At 34.3% G+C, this 19,957-nt stretch overlaps 2 protein-coding genes and 1 pseudogene across 2 annotated transcripts; 2 read left to right on the forward strand and 1 right to left on the reverse strand.

Moving 5' to 3' along the window:
* Positions 1-495: 495 nt before the first annotated feature.
* On the reverse strand, positions 496-7,821 carry LOC109133116 (transmembrane protein, putative (DUF247)). The gene is made up of 6 exons (XM_087450977.1): positions 7,739-7,821; positions 7,294-7,505; positions 5,466-6,063; positions 5,131-5,216; positions 1,024-1,247; positions 496-943 (listed from the first exon to the last, which is right to left on the reverse strand). The coding sequence occupies exons 2-6, from the start codon at positions 7,482-7,484 to the stop codon at positions 660-662; spliced, it is 1,383 nt and encodes a 460-aa protein (XP_087307103.1). The 5' UTR covers positions 7,485-7,505; positions 7,739-7,821; the 3' UTR covers positions 496-659.
* A 1,884-nt stretch (positions 7,822-9,705) lies between these two features.
* LOC147944563 (uncharacterized) lies at positions 9,706-10,976 on the forward strand (annotated as a pseudogene).
* Positions 10,977-11,033: 57 nt separating this feature from the next.
* Positions 11,034-13,668, forward strand: LOC147944564 (uncharacterized). The gene is made up of 8 exons (XM_087512643.1): positions 11,034-11,528; positions 11,619-11,822; positions 11,897-11,986; positions 12,052-12,159; positions 12,254-12,328; positions 12,597-12,917; positions 13,004-13,294; positions 13,381-13,668. The coding sequence occupies exons 1-8, from the start codon at positions 11,034-11,036 to the stop codon at positions 13,666-13,668; spliced, it is 1,872 nt and encodes a 623-aa protein (XP_087368769.1).
* Positions 13,669-19,957: the final 6,289 nt, after the last annotated feature.

Raw genomic sequence — 19,957 nt, forward strand, 5'->3', positions numbered from 1 at the left:
CAATACATTAGTTGTAACGATGAAGATGATTTTATAGATTGTGTATATTCTGTCGCCCCATGACACTAGCAAGTATCCAGTAAAACTCGATGTACATGCCAATGAAGGGAAGTAAACTAGGAAAAGCCATTTGATGAAGTGTCATTGGATACCAAGACCCTTGTGGGATGTCCCTTTGGAAACCCAATGTTATTCTTGTTCTTCCTAAAATTATTAGCAAAGGTGCTAAACCAATGCTAATTATATGAGGAAAACAACAATGATTGTTCAAATGGCAGCAATGCCTGCTTGATAAGCAGTTGCAACAGTACTGTTAAGGATGCGTAAACTTAACAAAGAGGTTCTTATATGAATCGTAGAAATCGTAGACAATACTAAAAGAGCGATGTCAAATCAAATGAGAAGTGAGAAGTTTAGGGTGAGATATAGTATATATATATATATATATATATATATATATATATCATATTGCTAAACTCCTAAATCTAGTCATAATAAACATAATGTTTTTTATCTAATATAATGTAGAAATTCCATAGTCTTGTCCCGCGTTAAAACACAATCTCTTTGCGAATCAACAATCCAATCACCAAAGTACGTGGAAACTTTTAAAGGAATAATCGTAAAAACCAACTTAGAAGATAAAAGCATACATATAGTTACTTGAAGCTTTTGTAAGCTTGGATGACAGAAGCAACCGTCCCAATTAGAGTCAGAATCAAGAGAAGTGCTGCGGCTATAGTAGCTGTTCCGGTCCACAAGTCGCTGAAGTAGACTTTATTGAGAGTGGCACACCACCTCTTTCTTCGAGATTTATAGTGAGCTTTGAGATCCATGGCTATGTAGTGGTATTGGGAGGAATCCCCTACTTTCACACCAATCTGTAAGTTGTTCACCATCTCCACCACCAAGCTCGGCCGACCCATAGTGTTCGTTACCACCCCTGTGTTCCAGCAATACATGCATTTGTTGTTAATCAAATGAATTAAAAGTTAAATTTATTAATTTTGTGGTTTTTTTTACCTTCTTCTGTGAGTAGTTGGACGTCTCTATTGGAAGTAATTAGGAAATTTAAGAAATGTATGTAGTTGGAAGTAAAGGGTATTGCGGCAAACTGGCACTGCTCGAATGCAATTACATTTCTTAGAATCAAATCAGTCTCTTCATCAGCACGAAAACCGGGCATCGTTAAACAATCTTTCTCAAACACCACATTCAACCAAAAACCCTCAACTCTCGTTTTGTGTCTGTACAATGCACAACAAATAACGTTATAAAAGCTGGCCAAAAGGCCAAGCAAACCAAGCATTGGAGCAAATAAACTTTACATTAGCGCAAATAATATTTTTTTTTTGTTTGTAGCCTTAGAAAGTTCATCGCCGGCTCTCATAACGTTTTTTTTTTTTTTTTTTTTTTTTTTAGTTTTGCTTTTTCTTTTTGTTTCTATCTAATATATTTGACTTGACGCAAAGAAACTTCACATCATTTACATAATTAACTATAAAAGTAAATTGAGTGGTATCAGTGTAAGCAACATATGCAATTATTTTTTCATTATGTCTAATTGATGTTAATGAATGTCGACCGCCAAAACTGATGTTAAATTACATGTATCAGTTAATATTTTGATGTTAATTATATAGCAAGTGCTGTTACTCTTTTCTATATATGTAAGTAAAAGATGTTTGTAATGATGTTCATTAACGAATGCGATAATTACATCAGGTAAATATTCGGGTAGGTTTTACCAACTCTGGTTAAATTTTAACTAGAATGGATACCTTATGGAAAGTAATCAAAAAAGAAACTAGATAAAAAGTTTTCTTTTTTTTTGGGCAGCAAAAAAGAAGATAGAGACCGTATGAATGGTTGAGGGTCTTGAAATGGTTTTTAGATTATAATTTTTGTTTTTTGATTTTTGGGTTTTAGTTTTTATAATAGACTAGATTTTAACCCGCGGTACACCGCGTGCATATAATTTTTGTTATTATTTATATTTTATATTATATTTGTTTGTTAAATATTGGATGTTTTGTAAATAGAGGAATAATTAAATTTTTCGGCAATTTGTACGGCTAAATATTTATATTATTTTTTTAACCCGTAATGTACTTCATGATCATTTGTTTGTTATATTTAGTTTATTTTGTTTAGTGCTTGAGATTCCATTTGATTTTTAATTATTATAACAAAAAATAAGGGATCTAAATACATAATAAGTCATTTATATGCTATGATTAAGTCACATTGTTCCTAATAATTTAATTATTTTACACAATCTTAGTTAAATCAACTTGTTTCAAATATTCTAATATTAATAGTGTTAAAAAATAATAAAATGAGGATTTAACCCGTGTTAGCACAAATTTCATAATACTTTATTAATTCCAACATGTCCTCTTTATAACTTATCTACTATATAACCATATTATATAGTATTTTAAACTTTTTAATTTTACATATTTGTAATATTTTAAATTTTTATTAAGTTTATATATATTAATTATAATATTTAAATAAATGTAAATCAGAGTTCTTCTTATGTTAACAATCAAAGCTCACATGTATTAGAAAACAATATGAGAATCAAATTGTTGTTTTCTTTGTTTGCAAATGATTTAGAGGTAGAAAATCTTCAAAACACAATAGAAGATATGGTTAAATATATCATAGTTTTTGTTGCCATATTTATTTTGCTGTAATATTTTTTAGTTTGAATAAAATGTAAAATATTTAGGAAAAAAAATCTAAAGTAATGCTATTTTTTTGAAAATTTTTTAGAGATTAACTTTGTAAATAAGTTTTTAAATAAGTACAAATAAAAGGGTAGAACCCAAAATGTACTTCAAAAATATATATATACATATATATATATATATGTATAGATTTTAATTTTTGGTTGTTTTAAAAATCTATACTAATAAAAGTAGGAGCTATAAGCTCCTAAGGCTGTCCACATAAGATTTTAAACAACCAATCAGGATTAGAAATGTCATTATTTAACATTCTTTTTTAAAAATTAATAGTTTTCTATTTTAAACATCCAATAGGGATTAGGCATCTCACTAATTAACATATTATTAAAATATAATAGTTTTCTATATTGTTAAGATTATTTAGGGAAAAGGAAAAATTTAAATCTAGGAAAAGAAAAAAACTATGTACAACGTCCCACCATCGGCTAAAAAAAAATTTAGACAATGGTTCTGAACCATTATAAATAAAACTAATGCTTCCAACTATGAATGAGCAGGAAGCTTGATTTACCAGGCATCCAAATTTTAAAATTTTATTCGGTCTAATCCGGTTCTTTTTTGAGCAAATTAAAACTTTTAAAAAAAGTTTCAATATATTATAATATTTAAAATGTTTAAAAGTTTAAAATATTATAAATATTGAAACTTTTAAAAGGTTTAGATATTAAAAATATTTAAACCTGACAGAATTTTTAAAAATAATATAAATATTTAAACTCCAAAGAAAGTTTAAATATTTAAAACTCTATAAAAAGTATAAGTTTTATTAATTTTTAATCATAAAAAAGTTTAAAAATATGTGTATAGTACGTAAAACCATAGTGGATATGGGGACTCATGCCGTGTGGTTATGGCAAGTGTGGTGGAGGAGCTAAAATAGGCAAGATCTGGGAAAGGAAAGGGGAAGAAGAGAAAGAAAGTGAAAGGAAAATAAAGACAAAGGTTATGTGAAGGAGCCAACAAGCCAAAAATCAATAGAAACTAAGAAAGCTTCAATAAGAATTAAACTCAAAGATTTTTGTGTGTTACTCTCTGGCCAAGTAACTGATGGAAAGTGGTGCAATATATGCTAAGAAACATGAACAGTTCTAAAATGGGTTATTGAGGGCATCTGTTAAAGGTCGTAAGGATGTCCGATTGAGCTGAAGCTTTTATTTGGCTGGACCGAGTGTGAGATTTGAAGTATTGTACATAGAAAGAAGATTTAGAGGAATCCACTTTCTTATGACTGTAATCTAAAACATCTAGCACCCAACAATAAAGTCTGATCATCGCCATTACAGCAACACCAACCCAAACCTGAACTGGGGTTCAATACTTTCCAGGAGCCGTCTATTTACAACAGGAACGTTATAATAATTTTGCATATTTAATGTCAATGTATAGCTATTTAAATATTTGATCAATCTCATTTTTTAAGACAAATTCATATAAGAATATCCGCGCATAGTGCGGGTTTATATCCTAGTATTTACAAAAGGAGATAGAAAACAAAAAAGAGAAGTATCTTGAGTTTTTTTTTATAAATCTCTTTTTTAATGGATTCTGGTTTTTCTTAATATTTGTAAAGAAAAGCTAAAAAAGGTTTTTTAGGGAATCTATTTAGTATAAAATCTTGAATGGAGAAAAATGAGGTTTCTGAAACAAATCCAAAAACTATTGTAGATTCAAGGCCAAAAATGTTTGTGACCCAGAACCAAGTAAAAACAAGTGTATTCAATACAGATCAAACCAAAATTGAGAATAACATATTATATACTTAAATTTTGTGGATTTGTTTACTAAATATAGAGAGCAAATAAACCACATAATCAATTTATTATCAAAATAAAAATAATTCATAAAAAATATATATATCTCTTTGTGTCGTGGAAATACATGTATAATAATATCATGCTAAATAAGATTAATATCTAACAGAAAATAAATTGAAATATTTATATCACTTTCAATATTATAAATATAACTTTTAAAATAAAATTTAACAAAAAAAATTTGAAAGTAACATTGTTTCCTGTAAGACCGGTATTATAATTTTTACGTAAAGTATATTATTATCACAATTTTTTTAAAATATTTAGATTAATTGATGTCAAAAACATACACATAAAAATATATCTTTTTTTTTTGGATAAAATGATGTTATAATCAATTTAACTGATGTGAACTTCCCATCCACTTTTGTAGTTAATGTTAATGATAATTCGTATATATATCGATTGATGTTATTCACAGTTTTTGGGTTGATTTTCTCTTACGTTATGCAAATGAAAAATTGATGTCAAATCATATAATAATATGAATTATTATTATCATTAATAATTCGAATTAGCGTTGATTGTTTTTGTGACACCAAGTTTGCTACGGTATGTACCTTTTTTTTTCGTTACCCACCAGCGCCCTCGTCCACTTGTGCTTGCGAGTATGGGCTCCACATCGGTTATCCAAAAGATTAGATGACTAAACAAAGAGGATAGTCGAGTCAACTATTTCAAAAGCTCGTTAATTAAAAAATCTAGAAACTGAAGGTGAATAAAAGAAAACACAATTAAGCATCTAAAATCCTATTATATTAGACATAGACCTAGGCCATTTCTAAACCAAATAATATAAATATATATGCTAATCAAAAGCAAAATATCTTTATCAAAAAGCACCAATCCAGATAGAAATCTTTGAAAAAAAAAAAGGAGTTAGAAGATAACTCACCTTGAAGTTTACTCCGGCTTGTGAGAGGTAATCCACGTTCCTCAACTCTGCGATAGCTGGCCATCTCCTGGGATACTCTCTTATCTGATTTGGAATGTCGTCAAGCGATTTTTCATAAACACACCGGAACATGTCTGTGAAATGCTTGAAGTTTGTTTTCTCTTGGATTCTTATGCCAAAACAGCCCAAGAAGAATTTGTCAAGGGTCTCACGAACATACAATTCATTTATACTGGAACTGAACAAGCTATCTAAAATGAAATAGGGAAGTTGATTCTCTAGCAAGATTAAATCATAAATAACCATTTTAGTGTAAAAAGGCTGGTCCACAATCTTGTCATCTGAATATTCACGATGTTTGGTCATAACTCTTAGAAAGAACTCCATTATGAAAACTGAATCCTGAAGGATAAGTTCCACCAAGTATTCGGATGGTATCCATTCAGTCGGTTCTTCATAGCTAGCCCGAATATTTTTTTCTTGAGCTTGTATGGTTTTCCTCATTTCCTCTATAGTATCTTCCCCAACTCTTTCGGTGTAATACTCGAAGTACGTCTTCTTTGTGTCTTCCATCTTAATATATTCTTTTTTCAAATGCCTAACAAACATACGTATCGCCATATTAAACATTGGACTTTATTAAATGAGAATTCCAATGGACCACTAAACCAAAATCAGGAAGGCGGTGCGAATTGGCCATGGTTTCATCTAAAACTACATTAATAACAATGAAATGAGTAAATGACATATAGATTTATATATGTACTAGATTTTAATCAGTGGTATACCGTGTGCCTATTTTTTAATAATAATTTTAATTATTTATGATTTAGGTTATATGTTGTGTTTGTTTGTGAGAGTTTCATTTAAATAGGTTGTATCCAATTTTTTTTATTTTTGGCATTTTTTTGTGTAAATTTGAGTGCGTTAAATTTTTAGAGAAATGATAGAGTTCTTTTTAAAAAATTGTTTGCATCTTTATGATATTTTGTTGATTTTAGGAACCTTATTGATTTGGTAGAGAGATTTAGACCAATTTTAGGAAACTTATACATATTGTCGATTTTATAAGAATAAACTTAATTAATTTGGTCAATTTATCATATTTTACTTATTGAGTTTTGTGCAATTTTGTAAGGATTAACATTAAAAATAAAGATTTAAATAAACATAACTATAAGGATAAAACACAAAATATGTTTAAAAAATGTTAATATATATATATATATTATATATCTTTTATGGTAGGAAGATTTATATGTTGTATATTGTATAGGTATATACATTTTCAATATTTTCTGGACGTTTCATTGTTTAAAAACCGAAACAAAATACCTATATTATACAGTAATAGGTAGTATATTTGTTTCATTAATTAATACACCTGTCATCATAATGTCTCATCTCTTGTTTAAAATTAATAAGTGTATAAAACTCTTTTTTTACTAACTGTTATCTGCTTTAAAAATTTTGGTAGATTTATACAAAAGCCCTGTTCAGTGTTCTCACACATTCCATAATGGTTTTTGGTTACTTTTTCCTTTCCTGTAGGATAAGAAACTTTAATATTTTTTTTTTGTTTGAAAAAGAAAGGCACCAAATATCCTCAAAATTTTGGATATCTAGATCTGATGGATCTAAGAAATAAGGTCACGGATCCATAGAGTACTTAGAAAATAAAGGAGGTGTGGTTACAATTACATATTAGTTTCGTCTCACATAGTCACATTCTTCGTGATTTTATTTGTTTCCTTTTTAATGTATTCTCGAGTTTGTACGTACTATATATATATATTCGTTCTGTGTGTAAGTTTCGTTTTTCACGTACCACGGATTCCTGCTACTCGTCTCAGCAACATCCATAGCAGTTGATTCGGGACAACGATGAAGCAGGCCAATGACGACCATCCTAGGTGTATAAGCTGCAGGGTTCACATCACGTATCCCACTTGGTACTCTATAAATGCAAGGTTCTCGAACTTGAATTTCCGTATCTTCTTTCCGGCCTGCTTCTTCCATAAGTGATCGAATGACCTTTTTCTACTTCAGTATTTGTTAGTATTCAGTATATCATATGTACAAACAAACGAGAATAATATAATCTATATATATATATATATAGTTCTATCTGTAAAGCGAGAAAGGTTGAATTCTACTTGAGAATTTGGTTATATATAATTTATCATCTTAGTATTTTAGTAATACCCATCATGAATGTTTACAGAAAAGTATATCTCAAAAAGACATATATAATTAAAGGGAACAAAGCTTACTGAGTAATATGGATGATCTATGGAACGAAGATTATTTCTTGTAAACCCTTTGAAACGATTTGTCTTATTTAGAAAACTCAAGAGAGAGAGATAATGGTACAACTTGTAGCTTATAAAAGATAATGTTTCTACAACTGGTAATGGGTCTTCAAATACTATTAGTAAACTAGGCTGAGATCTACACTACGTCGCGGGGTAATTTTTTTATATTTAATAGATATGTAATTTATAATAATCAAATCATGTTGATTGTATCACTACAAGAAAACAGGGATTTTACGACTACAAATGACGACTATATTTGTAGTCGCCATTTTTGGTGACTACGTAACGACTAAGAGCCAACAATTTTACGACTACAAATATTTGGTCGTATATTAGTCGTTTTTTTGCGACTATATATAGTAGTCGGTATTTTAGTCGTAATTTAGCGACTATTTAATGACTATATCGCATATCGGAACAAATAGTCGCTAAATAGTCACCAATTTAGCAACTAATATACGATTCATGGTAAAAGTCGCCAGTTTAGCGACTAATATGCGACTCATGGTAACAGTCGCTAAAAAGTCGTATATCAGTCACTATTTAAGAAAATTAAATTTTCAAAATTTAACTTCAAACTCTTAGCTAAACTCTAAAACTTATATCTTAAACTCTAATCTTAAACTTTCAATTCTTAATTTTAGAAATTAATTCATAAACCGTAAAACCAAAACTTAACCATAATGATATAAGTACATAAAACCAAGCTCTTAATACTTATAAGAAAGTCTAATTAATATAATACATCCAAAAAATGAGATCTAACATTGATAAAAAAAATTATAGTTTTCCAAAACTTTTTTTTTTTATCAAAACTTTACCCTAAATCTTCAACCTATACCCCAAACACTACAAGAAATTTGACTATTGATAGCATAAAAGTATAGCGTTTTTGATGTTTATGCTATTTTTGAGTGAACCGTATATTAAAGATAGCGTTTGGTTATTTGTAAACGCTATCTATGGTTAACAGCGGGAATTAAAATTTGACGCGGGCCAAAATTTGGTTCCTAAAAATTTGTAAACGCTATTGAAATTAAAAGGGGGAAAAAATTCGTTTTTTCCCTAAGGCAAAAAAATAGATCTAAGGCAAAAAGGGTTTTCATTTTTCTCTCTTTCTCGATTTTTCCTCTCAATCGACTTCTCAGTCTCTCAAACTCTCAAACTCTCAATCGACTTCTCGACTTTTCCTCTCAATCAATTTCTCTGGCTCTCAATCGATTTCTCAGTTTCTATTTCTCTCTTCCTCAACTCGGTTTCTCTTTCTCGATTTCTCTGGCTCTCAATTGATTTCTCAGTCTCTAGCTATTTCTCTATTCCTGTACTCGGTTTCTCTCTCTCTCGCAGCTCGATTTCTCTGTCTCGCAACTCCATCTCTCTCTCTCTCTCAACTCGATTTCACTGTGGAAACCCTAATCAATGAGTACACTCGATTCTCACACTCAGATTAGTGGGGTGGGTAATTTTATCTTTGCTTGTTCTCTGATTTGTTGATTTTTTTATAGGGTCTTGTTGGACGATGAGTTCACTCTGATTCTCACACTCGATTCTCTGGTTTTAAATTTGAGTGTATGTGGAGCTGAGTTACGGTCTTGTTGGATGATGGATAAGTCATGGGTTTGGCTACCAAGGTATGACATTATTTCCGGTTTTTTCATTGCACAGAAGTCTTGTTTTCATAGAAAGCTTCAGATAATGTGGTCTTGTTGTCATATGTAGAAGAATAACAATTAAGAAGAGTATTTCAGAAATACAATGTTTTAGCTTTTCTATGTATATGTTTGGTCTTGAAATTCGTTTTTAACAGAGATATGCTATTGAACTTTTTAATGTTTGTTGCTTACAGGGCTAGCCTTGAGTATGGGATAGGAGCTAGAAATTTTGTGAATACAGCAACAACAAGTTTGGGTAATCCTAGTTCTATGCTATGTCCCTGCACACATTGCCGGAATTTGTCTCATCAAGGAACAGAGACTATGTTTGATCATCTAGTGATTAGGGGAATGGATGAGAAATACAAGAGGAATTCGTGTTGGAGCATTCATGGTGATAAGAAAATTGCTCAGCCAGATGAAGATCCAAGCTCTGAGTTTGAAGCTTATGATTTGATTAGAACAGCCTTCTTTGATAGTGATTCAAAGCCCAGTAGCCATAGTGAAGATCAGAATGATGATGTTGATAGTGTAGAAGAATCTGAGTTTAGAAAGAAGCTACAAGATGCGGAAACTCCTTTGTATTCAATCTGTCCCAACTACACCAAGATATCTGCAATCATGGGGCTTTACAGGATTAAAGTGAAGAGCGGTATGTCGGAGAACTTTTTTGATCAGTTGCTCAAAATGGTTCATGATATGCTTCCTAAGGACAATGTGTTACCGAGATCAACAGATGAGATGAAGAAGTTTCTGAAAATATTTGGGTTTGGATATGACAAGATACATGCATGCAAGAACGATTGTATCCTATACAGGAAGAAATATGCAGATATTGAAACCTGTCCAAGATGTGGTCTCTCCAGATGGGACAGGGATATGAATACTGGTGAAGAGAATAAGGGGATTCCAGCAAAGGTTCTAAGGTATTTTCCAATTAAAGATAGATTTAAGAGGATGTTTAGATCCAAAGAATGGCTGAAGACTTGAGGTGGCATTTTAATAATGCAAGTACAGATGGTACAATGAAGCATCCAGTTGATTCATTAACTTGGGCCAATGCGAATGATAAATGGCCTGAGTTTGCTGCTGAACCAAGAAACCTCCGCCTAGGCCTTTCCACTGATGGGATGAATCCTTTTGCCATCCAGAATACAAAGTATAGCACATGGCCAGTATTATTAGTGAACTACAACATGCATCTGACATTGTGTATGAAGGCTGAGAACATGATGCTCACTCTTTTGATCCCTGGGCCAACTGCACCGAGCAATAACATTGATGTCTACCTAGCTCCATTGATAGATGATCTGAAGGAATTGTGGCATGAATGTATTTTAGTTTTCTATTCTAGAGATGACTCCTCAAGTTGGTCTGTAGTGATGAGGGCGCCACCAAGAGGTTATCATGAGCTAGAGACAGAAGAAGAGTTTGTAGTTGCACCATCCGTTCCGCAAAATGAAGATTTTGGAAACGAATCTTCTGATGATGAGAGTTTCTTTGATAGAGAAGATTGTGAAGGGGTCTTAGTAGTGAATTAATTGGATTAGGATTACTTGAACTAAAATTTATTACAGTTCTGTTTCAGGTATATGAAAATGTCGAAGAAAATGGATACAATCATTCCTAGACGCAGTAACCGTCAGCTAGGCATCCCTCCAGTCCCTGAAAAGCCCATCTGGAAACGCAGTAAGGCTGTGGAAGAAATTGGATTAGAAAGAGAAGAAGACAGGCAGGTCAATGATGTGGAAGAAGATGAGCATCACAATGAAGGCCAAGAAGATAGGCAAGTCAATGGAGATTTAGAAAAGCAGCAGGCTGATCCAGAAGAAAATGTGCAATCAACAGCTGGAGAAGCTCAGGAAACCAAGAAAAGGAGAACAAGAGGGCCAACTAAAATGCGTGGAGTTGCTAAACACCATGAAGAGAAAATTGAAGTTGAATGGAATTGTCTTGGTGCACATGTGGGTCGAGGATCAGTCTTGCTTTCATCCTTCATGGGGATTTTGGTAAGAGAGCATGTGCCAGTTCTTCTTGATGACTGGAGATATTTGGATCCTAAAATAAAAGACATGATGTGGGAGCAAATTCAGGTATTTCCTAATTACTTTTGCTAATTTACCTCTTATATGAGTCTGTGTACTAATCATCAAGTTGTTTAAACTGTTTCACAAATATTGTAGGCAAGGTTCAATGTAACTAAAGAGTGGCAAAAAGAGTTTCTTTTGGGGCAGATGAATAATACTTGGCGGTCTTCTAAGTCTAAGCTTGTCTCTAAAGTACGAAAACTAAATAATAAAGAGGTTATGGAGTTGAAACCAAGTAACATCCAATCTGTTGCAGCTTGGAAAAAGTGGGTGAAGTCTAAGACTAGTGCAGAATTTCAGGTTGTGTATTTCAAAATCTGTAATGCTTGAATATGTTTTGTTTGAATCTTTATTGATTATGGGCTTGTTTATAGGTTGTAAGTGAAAAATTCAGGGAACTGAGAAAGGGGCAGATTCCACACACCTCAAGCCGTAAAGGAATGACTCGACTAGCTGATGATATGGTATGTGGATGTTAATATTTGCTGTTATTTTTCACGCATAGCTGATGTGGTGTTGTTAACTGCAGAAGAAAAAAAGTTCAGACCCAAGCAAAGTGTCAAGGAGCAAAGTATGGATAGTAGGACACACTCATTCAGATGGGAGACCTGTGAGAGAGAAATTTGTGGATACTGTTGTAAGTGACATGGGATTGTTTTGTTTGAATCTTTATTGATTATGGACTTGTTTTATAGAACTCACACTAATTCTGTTTTCACTATTTGTGTCAGGAAAAAATAAAATCTCTTGATAGTGAAATGGCATCTACAGCTAGCACTAGCATTAGAGAGGATGCTGTAAGCCAGGTGTTAGGAAGAGACAAACCTGGAAGGCTTAGAGGGATGGGCAAAGGGATCACTGCAACAAAGCTAGGATTCCTTCAGGCTCAAGATGCACATGTTTATGAGCTTGAGAAAACGCAGAAGGAATTGGTCAACAAGGTTGAAAATCTTGAAAATAAACTTCAGTTCTTGTCTAAAGGGAATAAGGTTAGTTAATCTTTATCTCACATTGGTCAACAATGCTTGATGATTCCAATGTATGCTTTTAAAATTCAACTTCTTCTGTGAACAGCCTGATGATGTTTCTACCTTGGACCTGGGTAGTAGTTGTAGACATGATGTTCGTATGTGTCAACTACTGGATTGGTACTCAAAAGAGGATGTTGTTGTCGGTGAAGGAGAGTACTGCTCGTCTGAACCAATGTACAAGGTTGCTGATATTCCAATTGGTCCTAATGTCTCAGTTGTCATTGTTAGGTCTGTACTAGTAGAAAATGCTTCTCTCTGGAGGCCAACTAAAACTGTTGGATCACTTACCCAAGCTGTGGGAGTCAAAATAGCATGGCCAGCTAATAAAATCAAGATGGTTGATTACCAAACTTCTGATTCATCGGTAAAATTTTGATTTTGGTTGATTTTTATGAAACTGTATTATTATCATTCCCTGTTCTGATATATATTTGTTTATGACTGACTTAGGTACATGACATGGTCATCATCTACGATTGTAATGTGGAGGATGATGAGATAGTTGCTGAGGGTCATATATGGTCTACTGATCCAAACGAAGTGATCAATGATATTCGTATTGGTTCAAATGCTGCAGTGGTGAAGGTTGATAAGGTGGTTAAGAAAGATGCTTATATGTGGAGACCAACTACTGAAAATTACTTGATGGAGCATGTACTTCAAGATTATATTGCCTGGCCAATTAACAAGATCAATACTCAACCTTCAAGAGAAGCATCACCAAAAGCATCATCACCTAAGGTATAATTTCCAGTGACTGAATTTTAAGTTAGTCAAATGTTATATAATGATCTTGAGTTGATCTTTAATTTTGTTCTGAGTGGTAGAGTATAAGCTGCAGCGTTGCTAACAGCTCAACAAATGGAAAAAAGACTTGCATGTTGTTGGACTGTGAAAACTCAGGAGAGATCGTTGCAGAAGGTATAGTCATGTCAGCCAATCCGGAAGACACAGTCCACTGTAAACCCTTAGGACCTAATGCTAGCAAGGTATGGGTTAAAATTATAAAGATTGGAACAGCCAAAGTATGGAGACCAAGTGCGGAAGTGGAATGTGTTGCTGATGCTTTAGGTACAACAGTGGCATGGCCTACTGATAAGATTGTAGGGTCTTGAGTTCAGCACAGTTGTGTTAGAAACAAACTAGGGCCTTAGCTTGGAACTTGAACAATTGTGTGGTGTTTATGTTTGGCTAACACATTGTGTTTATAAGTTTATTGAACTATTGTGTGGATTATGTTGGTTAGTTGGATTGAAAACCTAATGTTATTTTATAAAAGTTTTCTTCTTCACTTCATTTTGTCGTAAATCAGGAATCCAAACAAATAGCATAAAACGAATGCTACAAAAAGTAATATAAAAATGTAAATAGTCTAAAAATAACGAAATATAATCGCTATTGTATACACTTAAATATGGCGGTTATAAAAACGTTATAGTTTTTATCAACATTCAATAGCTCGCTAAAAATGTTATTGTTTATCAACATTTAATAGCGCGCTGAAAACGTTATTGAATGTTAACATTCAATAGCACGATAAAAATGTTATCTAAAGTGTCAGACTTTTTATCGCGGGCGATGACATAGCGTTTATCAAACCGCTATGGTATGATACGGTAGCGTTTTTCAGGCGCTATCAATAGTCAAATTTCTTGTAGTGAAACCCTATACATTAAATCTTATATAGAAATTAAAGCATAAACCATTCAACCAAGATATAACTATTATATATGTATAAAAGCAATGTGCAAAAATATTTATTATTTACATATAATTCAATCTATCCAGAACTATTTACTTATAATATATTTAATATAGTCATTTTAAAACCTAAAACAAATCATATTTTAAATTTAAATCAAATATAATATTCTTCTAAATCTAAAACCCCAATTCCCAAATTCTGACGTATGAATTTAAAACTGCAAAACATATGAAATTATAAAGTTTTGATGCAATTAATTATTCTTTAAATAATGAAGCGTTTTCATTGGATGATATGTAAACACAAGGATTAACCCTATCAACCGTTGATTGATTTAATCCAACGGACCAAATATCTTCCTTCTTTTTCTCCCCTTCTCTCTGTCGTTTCCCTCTCCTTGGCCGATGAGACTTTCTCTTCTTCTCGTCTCCTTTTTTTCTTTTTTTCTGTGTGGCGATTCTCTTTTGTCTCCTCCGCCAGGATCTTCAATCAATTCCATATTCATTTGTGTTGTTGTTTTCATCCTCTCAAGTTGTTAGATCTGGTAAAATAATATATTTATTATTATAAAATCGTGATTTAAAAAAAAACTGTATTACAAAATAAAATTATAAACATAATTAAATGATGATGTAGGACGTGGGGGTGGATGAGTGAGAATGATGATATAAAATAATTTATCATTTTATGTTGTATAAAAAAATATCACCGTGTTCAACATAATGTTGGTTTTATTAGTCTCCTGTCTCCCACTAGAAAAACGTATTTTACTGTTGTTAATAATATTGAAGAAGTATGGCCAACTGAAAACCGGAAATCAAATATTATTATTTTCAGTTGATAACAAACCGCTGAAACGAATTAAAAACTTTACCCAAAACTCTCAAAAATCCACTTTCTTAAAATCCTAAGATAGATAATTTATAAGGTCTAATTAGTAACATATATAAAGTTGTATGAAGGAGTTGTAAGCTGGAAAGGTAAGTTGCTACAAAATAATACAAAGCTGTAAAAAAAACAGTACATGAAAGCTGTACAAAGAAACTGAAAAGAAAAGTTTTAATAAAGGTTTTTAGTAACATTATTAAGATTAGTAACTTTTAAAATTTTATATTTTGTAAAGCTCTTACCAATCAATACAACAATTTGATTTTCATTTTTCTAATAAAAACCATATAACTTAAAACTATACATCCTCGAAAAGTAACCCATTATATTTATTTTCCAATAATAATATAAATCTTAAAATAATATTTAATTTAAAACAAAGAAAATAGGTTTTATTTTTCATAATCATGAATGTAAGTAGTTGTCATTTTGCCTACACTTGGGTCATTTCTTTAATTAATGAAACTAAAAATAAACAGCCTAAGATATAATCACCAAATAACCTTTTAATATGAATAGTATTTGGTTGAATGATCTGAGGTGGGGTGTGGGGATGAAGCAACAGAACTGATGGAGATCTAGAGAAAAAAATGATTATATCCGATTTGTATAATATAAAAAGTATTGATATCTACTTACAAAATACACATAATCCATTTATATACTCGTAAAATTTTGAATATCATAATAATCATATTCAAAAAGTTGACATTGTTAAATTTGGGCTTATCTTGGGTTTCTAACTAAAAACCAATTGGCAATTAGTAGATTGACCCTAACCCTTTATATATTAATGATAGTTCTTTCAAACTTCAGATGTGGGACTTGGATTGTATCTAACAATCTCCCCTTCAATCCAAGGACCACGCCTCCTCGAGATGACAATTCCATCTCGAACCGATCCCACTTGGACCGATAATAAACCCCTTCTTGGGCCCCCATTACTCGGGTTAACAAGAGGCATGTCCTTATCCACTTTTCTAAATCCACCAGGATTTTTTAACCTTGGGCTCTGATACCATGTTAAATTTGGGCTTATCTTGGGCTTCTAACTAAAAACCAATTGGCAATTAGTAGATTGACCCTAACCCTTTATATATTAATGATAGTTCTTTCAAACTTCAGATGTGGGACTTGGATTGTATCCAACAGACATGTATTTGATGATATGATATCGTTTTCATTAAAAGATGTCGTTTTAAAAATTAATTTCAATTAAAAAAAATTGTAACACTCGAATTTGAACCCCAAAAATTTAGTTTTTAATAAATATCCATATTAGTTTATCGAAAACCATATTTGAAACAATTATAAACTTTTCTTTTATAAACCTAACAAAATATTTATTCTCATTTTAAGAAAATTGGATTCAACTTCTTACATGGTTGTGGCGTCACATCACAATATATTGTTGTATTCAACCGACTATAATTGATCATGATAGTCTTAAGGTCTGAATGGTGACTGCGGTCAGGACGGCTAAATCCATCAGCGGTTTAGACCGTCCTAAAAAATAAGGCGGTTAGTAGACCGCTGCAGACCAACTCTATTTGTACACAAAAATGGTCCGAAGTTGGTATACAGCGGTTTTCTTTCTATTATCTTTAGACCGCACCTGATGCGAGCGCCGAACGCCTCGCGGTACGGACAGAAACGAGTGCTCTTGGGCCGAGTGAGCTAGAGGCAACTTTCCTCGGACAAGGCGCGGTGAATCGACTTTGGAATCGAAACAAACCATAGAAACGGAAGATGGAGGGAATCAAACGAGTGGATTGAAAGTTCGAGCTTTGGTCTCGTTATGGTCGAGCGGCTACGGTACGGACGGCAAGGTTGCGGAACGGCTAGCGAATCAACGAACGGTTCGACTAGAAGAGATGAAGGCGATGATGGAACGAACAACGACACGTGAGGAATGGCTCGCCCCACGATACGGTCAGGACTAACGACAGCGAACCCAGTTCGAGTGTTAGGGTTCTCTCGATAGAGCAATCCCGAATTGGTTCTAAGGAGAGGAGTGAGACAAGGGTCAAAGAATCTCTCTTTGGAAATGTTTTTATTTCATTCCAAAGTCGATTCACCGCGCCTTGTCCGAGGAAAGGTACCTCTAGCTCACTTGGACAGAGAGCACTCGTTTCTGTCTGTACCGCGAGGCGTCCGGCACTCGCATCAGTTGGTATCAGAGCTCAACGTTCCTAACCCAAAGGTTGTGTCTTTCTAACCCAGAAACTCATCCCCTTGTTTAAAGTTTGGATCTTGAGCATATCTAGTAGTTTTGTTGCTTTACCTCGTTCCGCATGTTTCGTTTAATCGATTGGTTTAAATTGGTGCATGCGTAGCTTTGTTAATCGTTTGTTTAGGATATCTTGTGTTCATCTTGTTCATCGTTTTGTTCATCCGTGTTCTTGCATAAACCTTGTTAGATCGATAAAGTTTGCATTTTGCTTTAGCATTCTTGTTGTGGTCCAAAAGAACTTTTGTCGCGACTTGCTTTTACTTTTGCTTTTGTTTAGTCATAGGTTTATTTTTTGCATTGCTGTCATCAATCATTGTGTGGCATAAGAAAATATCTCCTAGTGTTCTATTGAACATAATATACTCACGAATATCCGCTCTTTGTTTTGGCGAGGTTTAAAAATCAGTCAAACCGCGCTTTGTGTCGAGCCACGTCACCATTGACCGTCCGTACGAACATTATGGCCGAAAACCAACAACTGGAGATTCCACTGCCACCACCAGAGATCGGTGCCACCTTGAAGGATTTACGCAATGGCATAGAGCGCTTGGCCGAATGTTTAACGCGCCTTGAACTCTTAAACCCCTTGAGGGAAGATCCTTTGCCTATGCGACGCCAACGTCAAGAGCAAGATCAAAGCGACCAGTCCGACGAGGACTATGAACCACGACCGAGGTGACGCCACCATCGTGACGACCAGTACGAAGACGCTCCGAGGCCTAACAAACCTGTTCACAAGATGACGGTGCCAACGTTTGCCGGCAAGTCTGACCCGGAAGCCTATCTAGAGTGGGAGAGCCGAATGAATCACCTCTATTCGTGTCACAACTACCCGGAGCTTCGTAAGGTCAACTACGCCGTGGCCCAATTCACCGACTATGCCCTCACATGGTGGGATCGTTTAGTGGCCGAGCAACACCACAATCATGACAGACCGATCTTCGTTTGGGAGGTCTTGAAAGCCTAGATGAGGAGGTGATACGTTCCTCCATTCTACCACCGAGAGCTCCAAAAGAAGTTACGGAGGCTCACTCAAGGCTCGCGGTCCGTTGAAGAGTATTTTGAGGAGTTCGAGCACTTACGCAATCGGCTCCAAGTAGAAGACACTGAAGAATCCCTCATGGCGCAGTTCCTAGACGGATTACAAGAACAGATCGCGCGCAAGGTCAAACGCCAGCCTTACCAAGGTTTCGAGGAGTTGTTGCACCTATCGGTGCAAATTGAGGGACAAAATAAAAAGAAGAACGCCGCCTCAAGTCGCACCAGAACTCAAGGAGTTCCAAGCTGGTCCCTAAATGCGTCAACCTCGAGCCGGCCACAATAGAAGCCAAGAGCGGCCAACGTCGACACAAGGTTCAAAGCAATAGAGCCGGCCGCCAACGAGCGTCAAGATCCGCGACGTAACACCAATGACGCCCGGAGCCGCGACATTGTGTGCTTTAAATGACAAGGACGAGGCCATTACGCTCGTGAGTGTCTGAATGTGCGCACGATTATCATTACTGAGTCTGGAGAGCTCGAGTCCGACGGGGAAGCGACCGAAGAGAATGATCGAGCCGAGGAGGAGCTCGAAGAGGCCGTAGCCGAGCAGAACATTGGAGACCTCCTGATGATTCGACGCGTCCTCAACACCAGCGTGGAGACCGACGACGCGAGCCAGCGCGACAACATATTTCACACTCGTTGCACAGTAAGTGGGAAATTTTGTGGATTGATCACCGACGGTGGATCTTGCACTAATGTGGCAAGTTCTAGTCTGGTCAAGAAATTATCTTTCAACACCACAAACCACCCTCGACCTTATAGACTCAATTGGTTGAATGACAAAACCGTGATTCATGTGAAAGAACAAGTCACGGTTTCGTTTAGTGTGGGTCCTTACTAGCCCTGGGCATTCGGGTACTCGGGTCGGGTTCGGGTAGGAACCGATCGGGTTCGGGTTTTTCGGGTAGAGGAGTTTAGGACCCATTAGGGTAAACAGAAAATATCGGTTCGGGTTTGGTTCGGGTCTTACCGGGTTCTGGTCGGTTCGGATCTAAAATTTTAGAACCTACAAATACCCAAAAAAATCGGATATCATTCGGGTTCGGGTATTTTGTACCCGATTACCCGAAATTTAACCCAAAAACCTGAATTTTACCTGATTACCCAGAAATTTTAATGTTATATATTAAAATAAAATTTTTAAAATTATTTTTTTAAAAGATTGGTTAATTTAAAAAAAATTATAGCTAAACATTTCAATATAATTTTGGTTATTTTGAGTATTTTCATTATTTTGCTCTAGGAAAAAATAATATTTTTGAATTTTAAATTGTAACTTTGAATAACTATGTTATAAAATATATATATATATATAACTAATATTCTCTATATATGATTTTATTTCGGGTATGTCGGGTACCCATTCGGTTTTCGGTTCGGTTCCGGGTTCGGTTCCGGTTCCGGTTCTTCGGGTTTAGGAGATTAGGACCCAATAGGGTATTCTACCGGGTCCGGGTTCGGGTTCGGGTCCATATTTTCGGGTCGGTTTCGGTTCGGGTTTTCGGGTCCGGTTTTTTTGCCCAAGTCTTGTGTG

Source organism: Camelina sativa, chromosome 5, assembly GCF_030686135.1.
Source record: "Camelina sativa cultivar CO46 ecotype springtype chromosome 5, ASM3068613v1".
In the NCBI taxonomy this organism is placed as follows: Eukaryota; Viridiplantae; Streptophyta; class Magnoliopsida; order Brassicales; family Brassicaceae; genus Camelina; species Camelina sativa.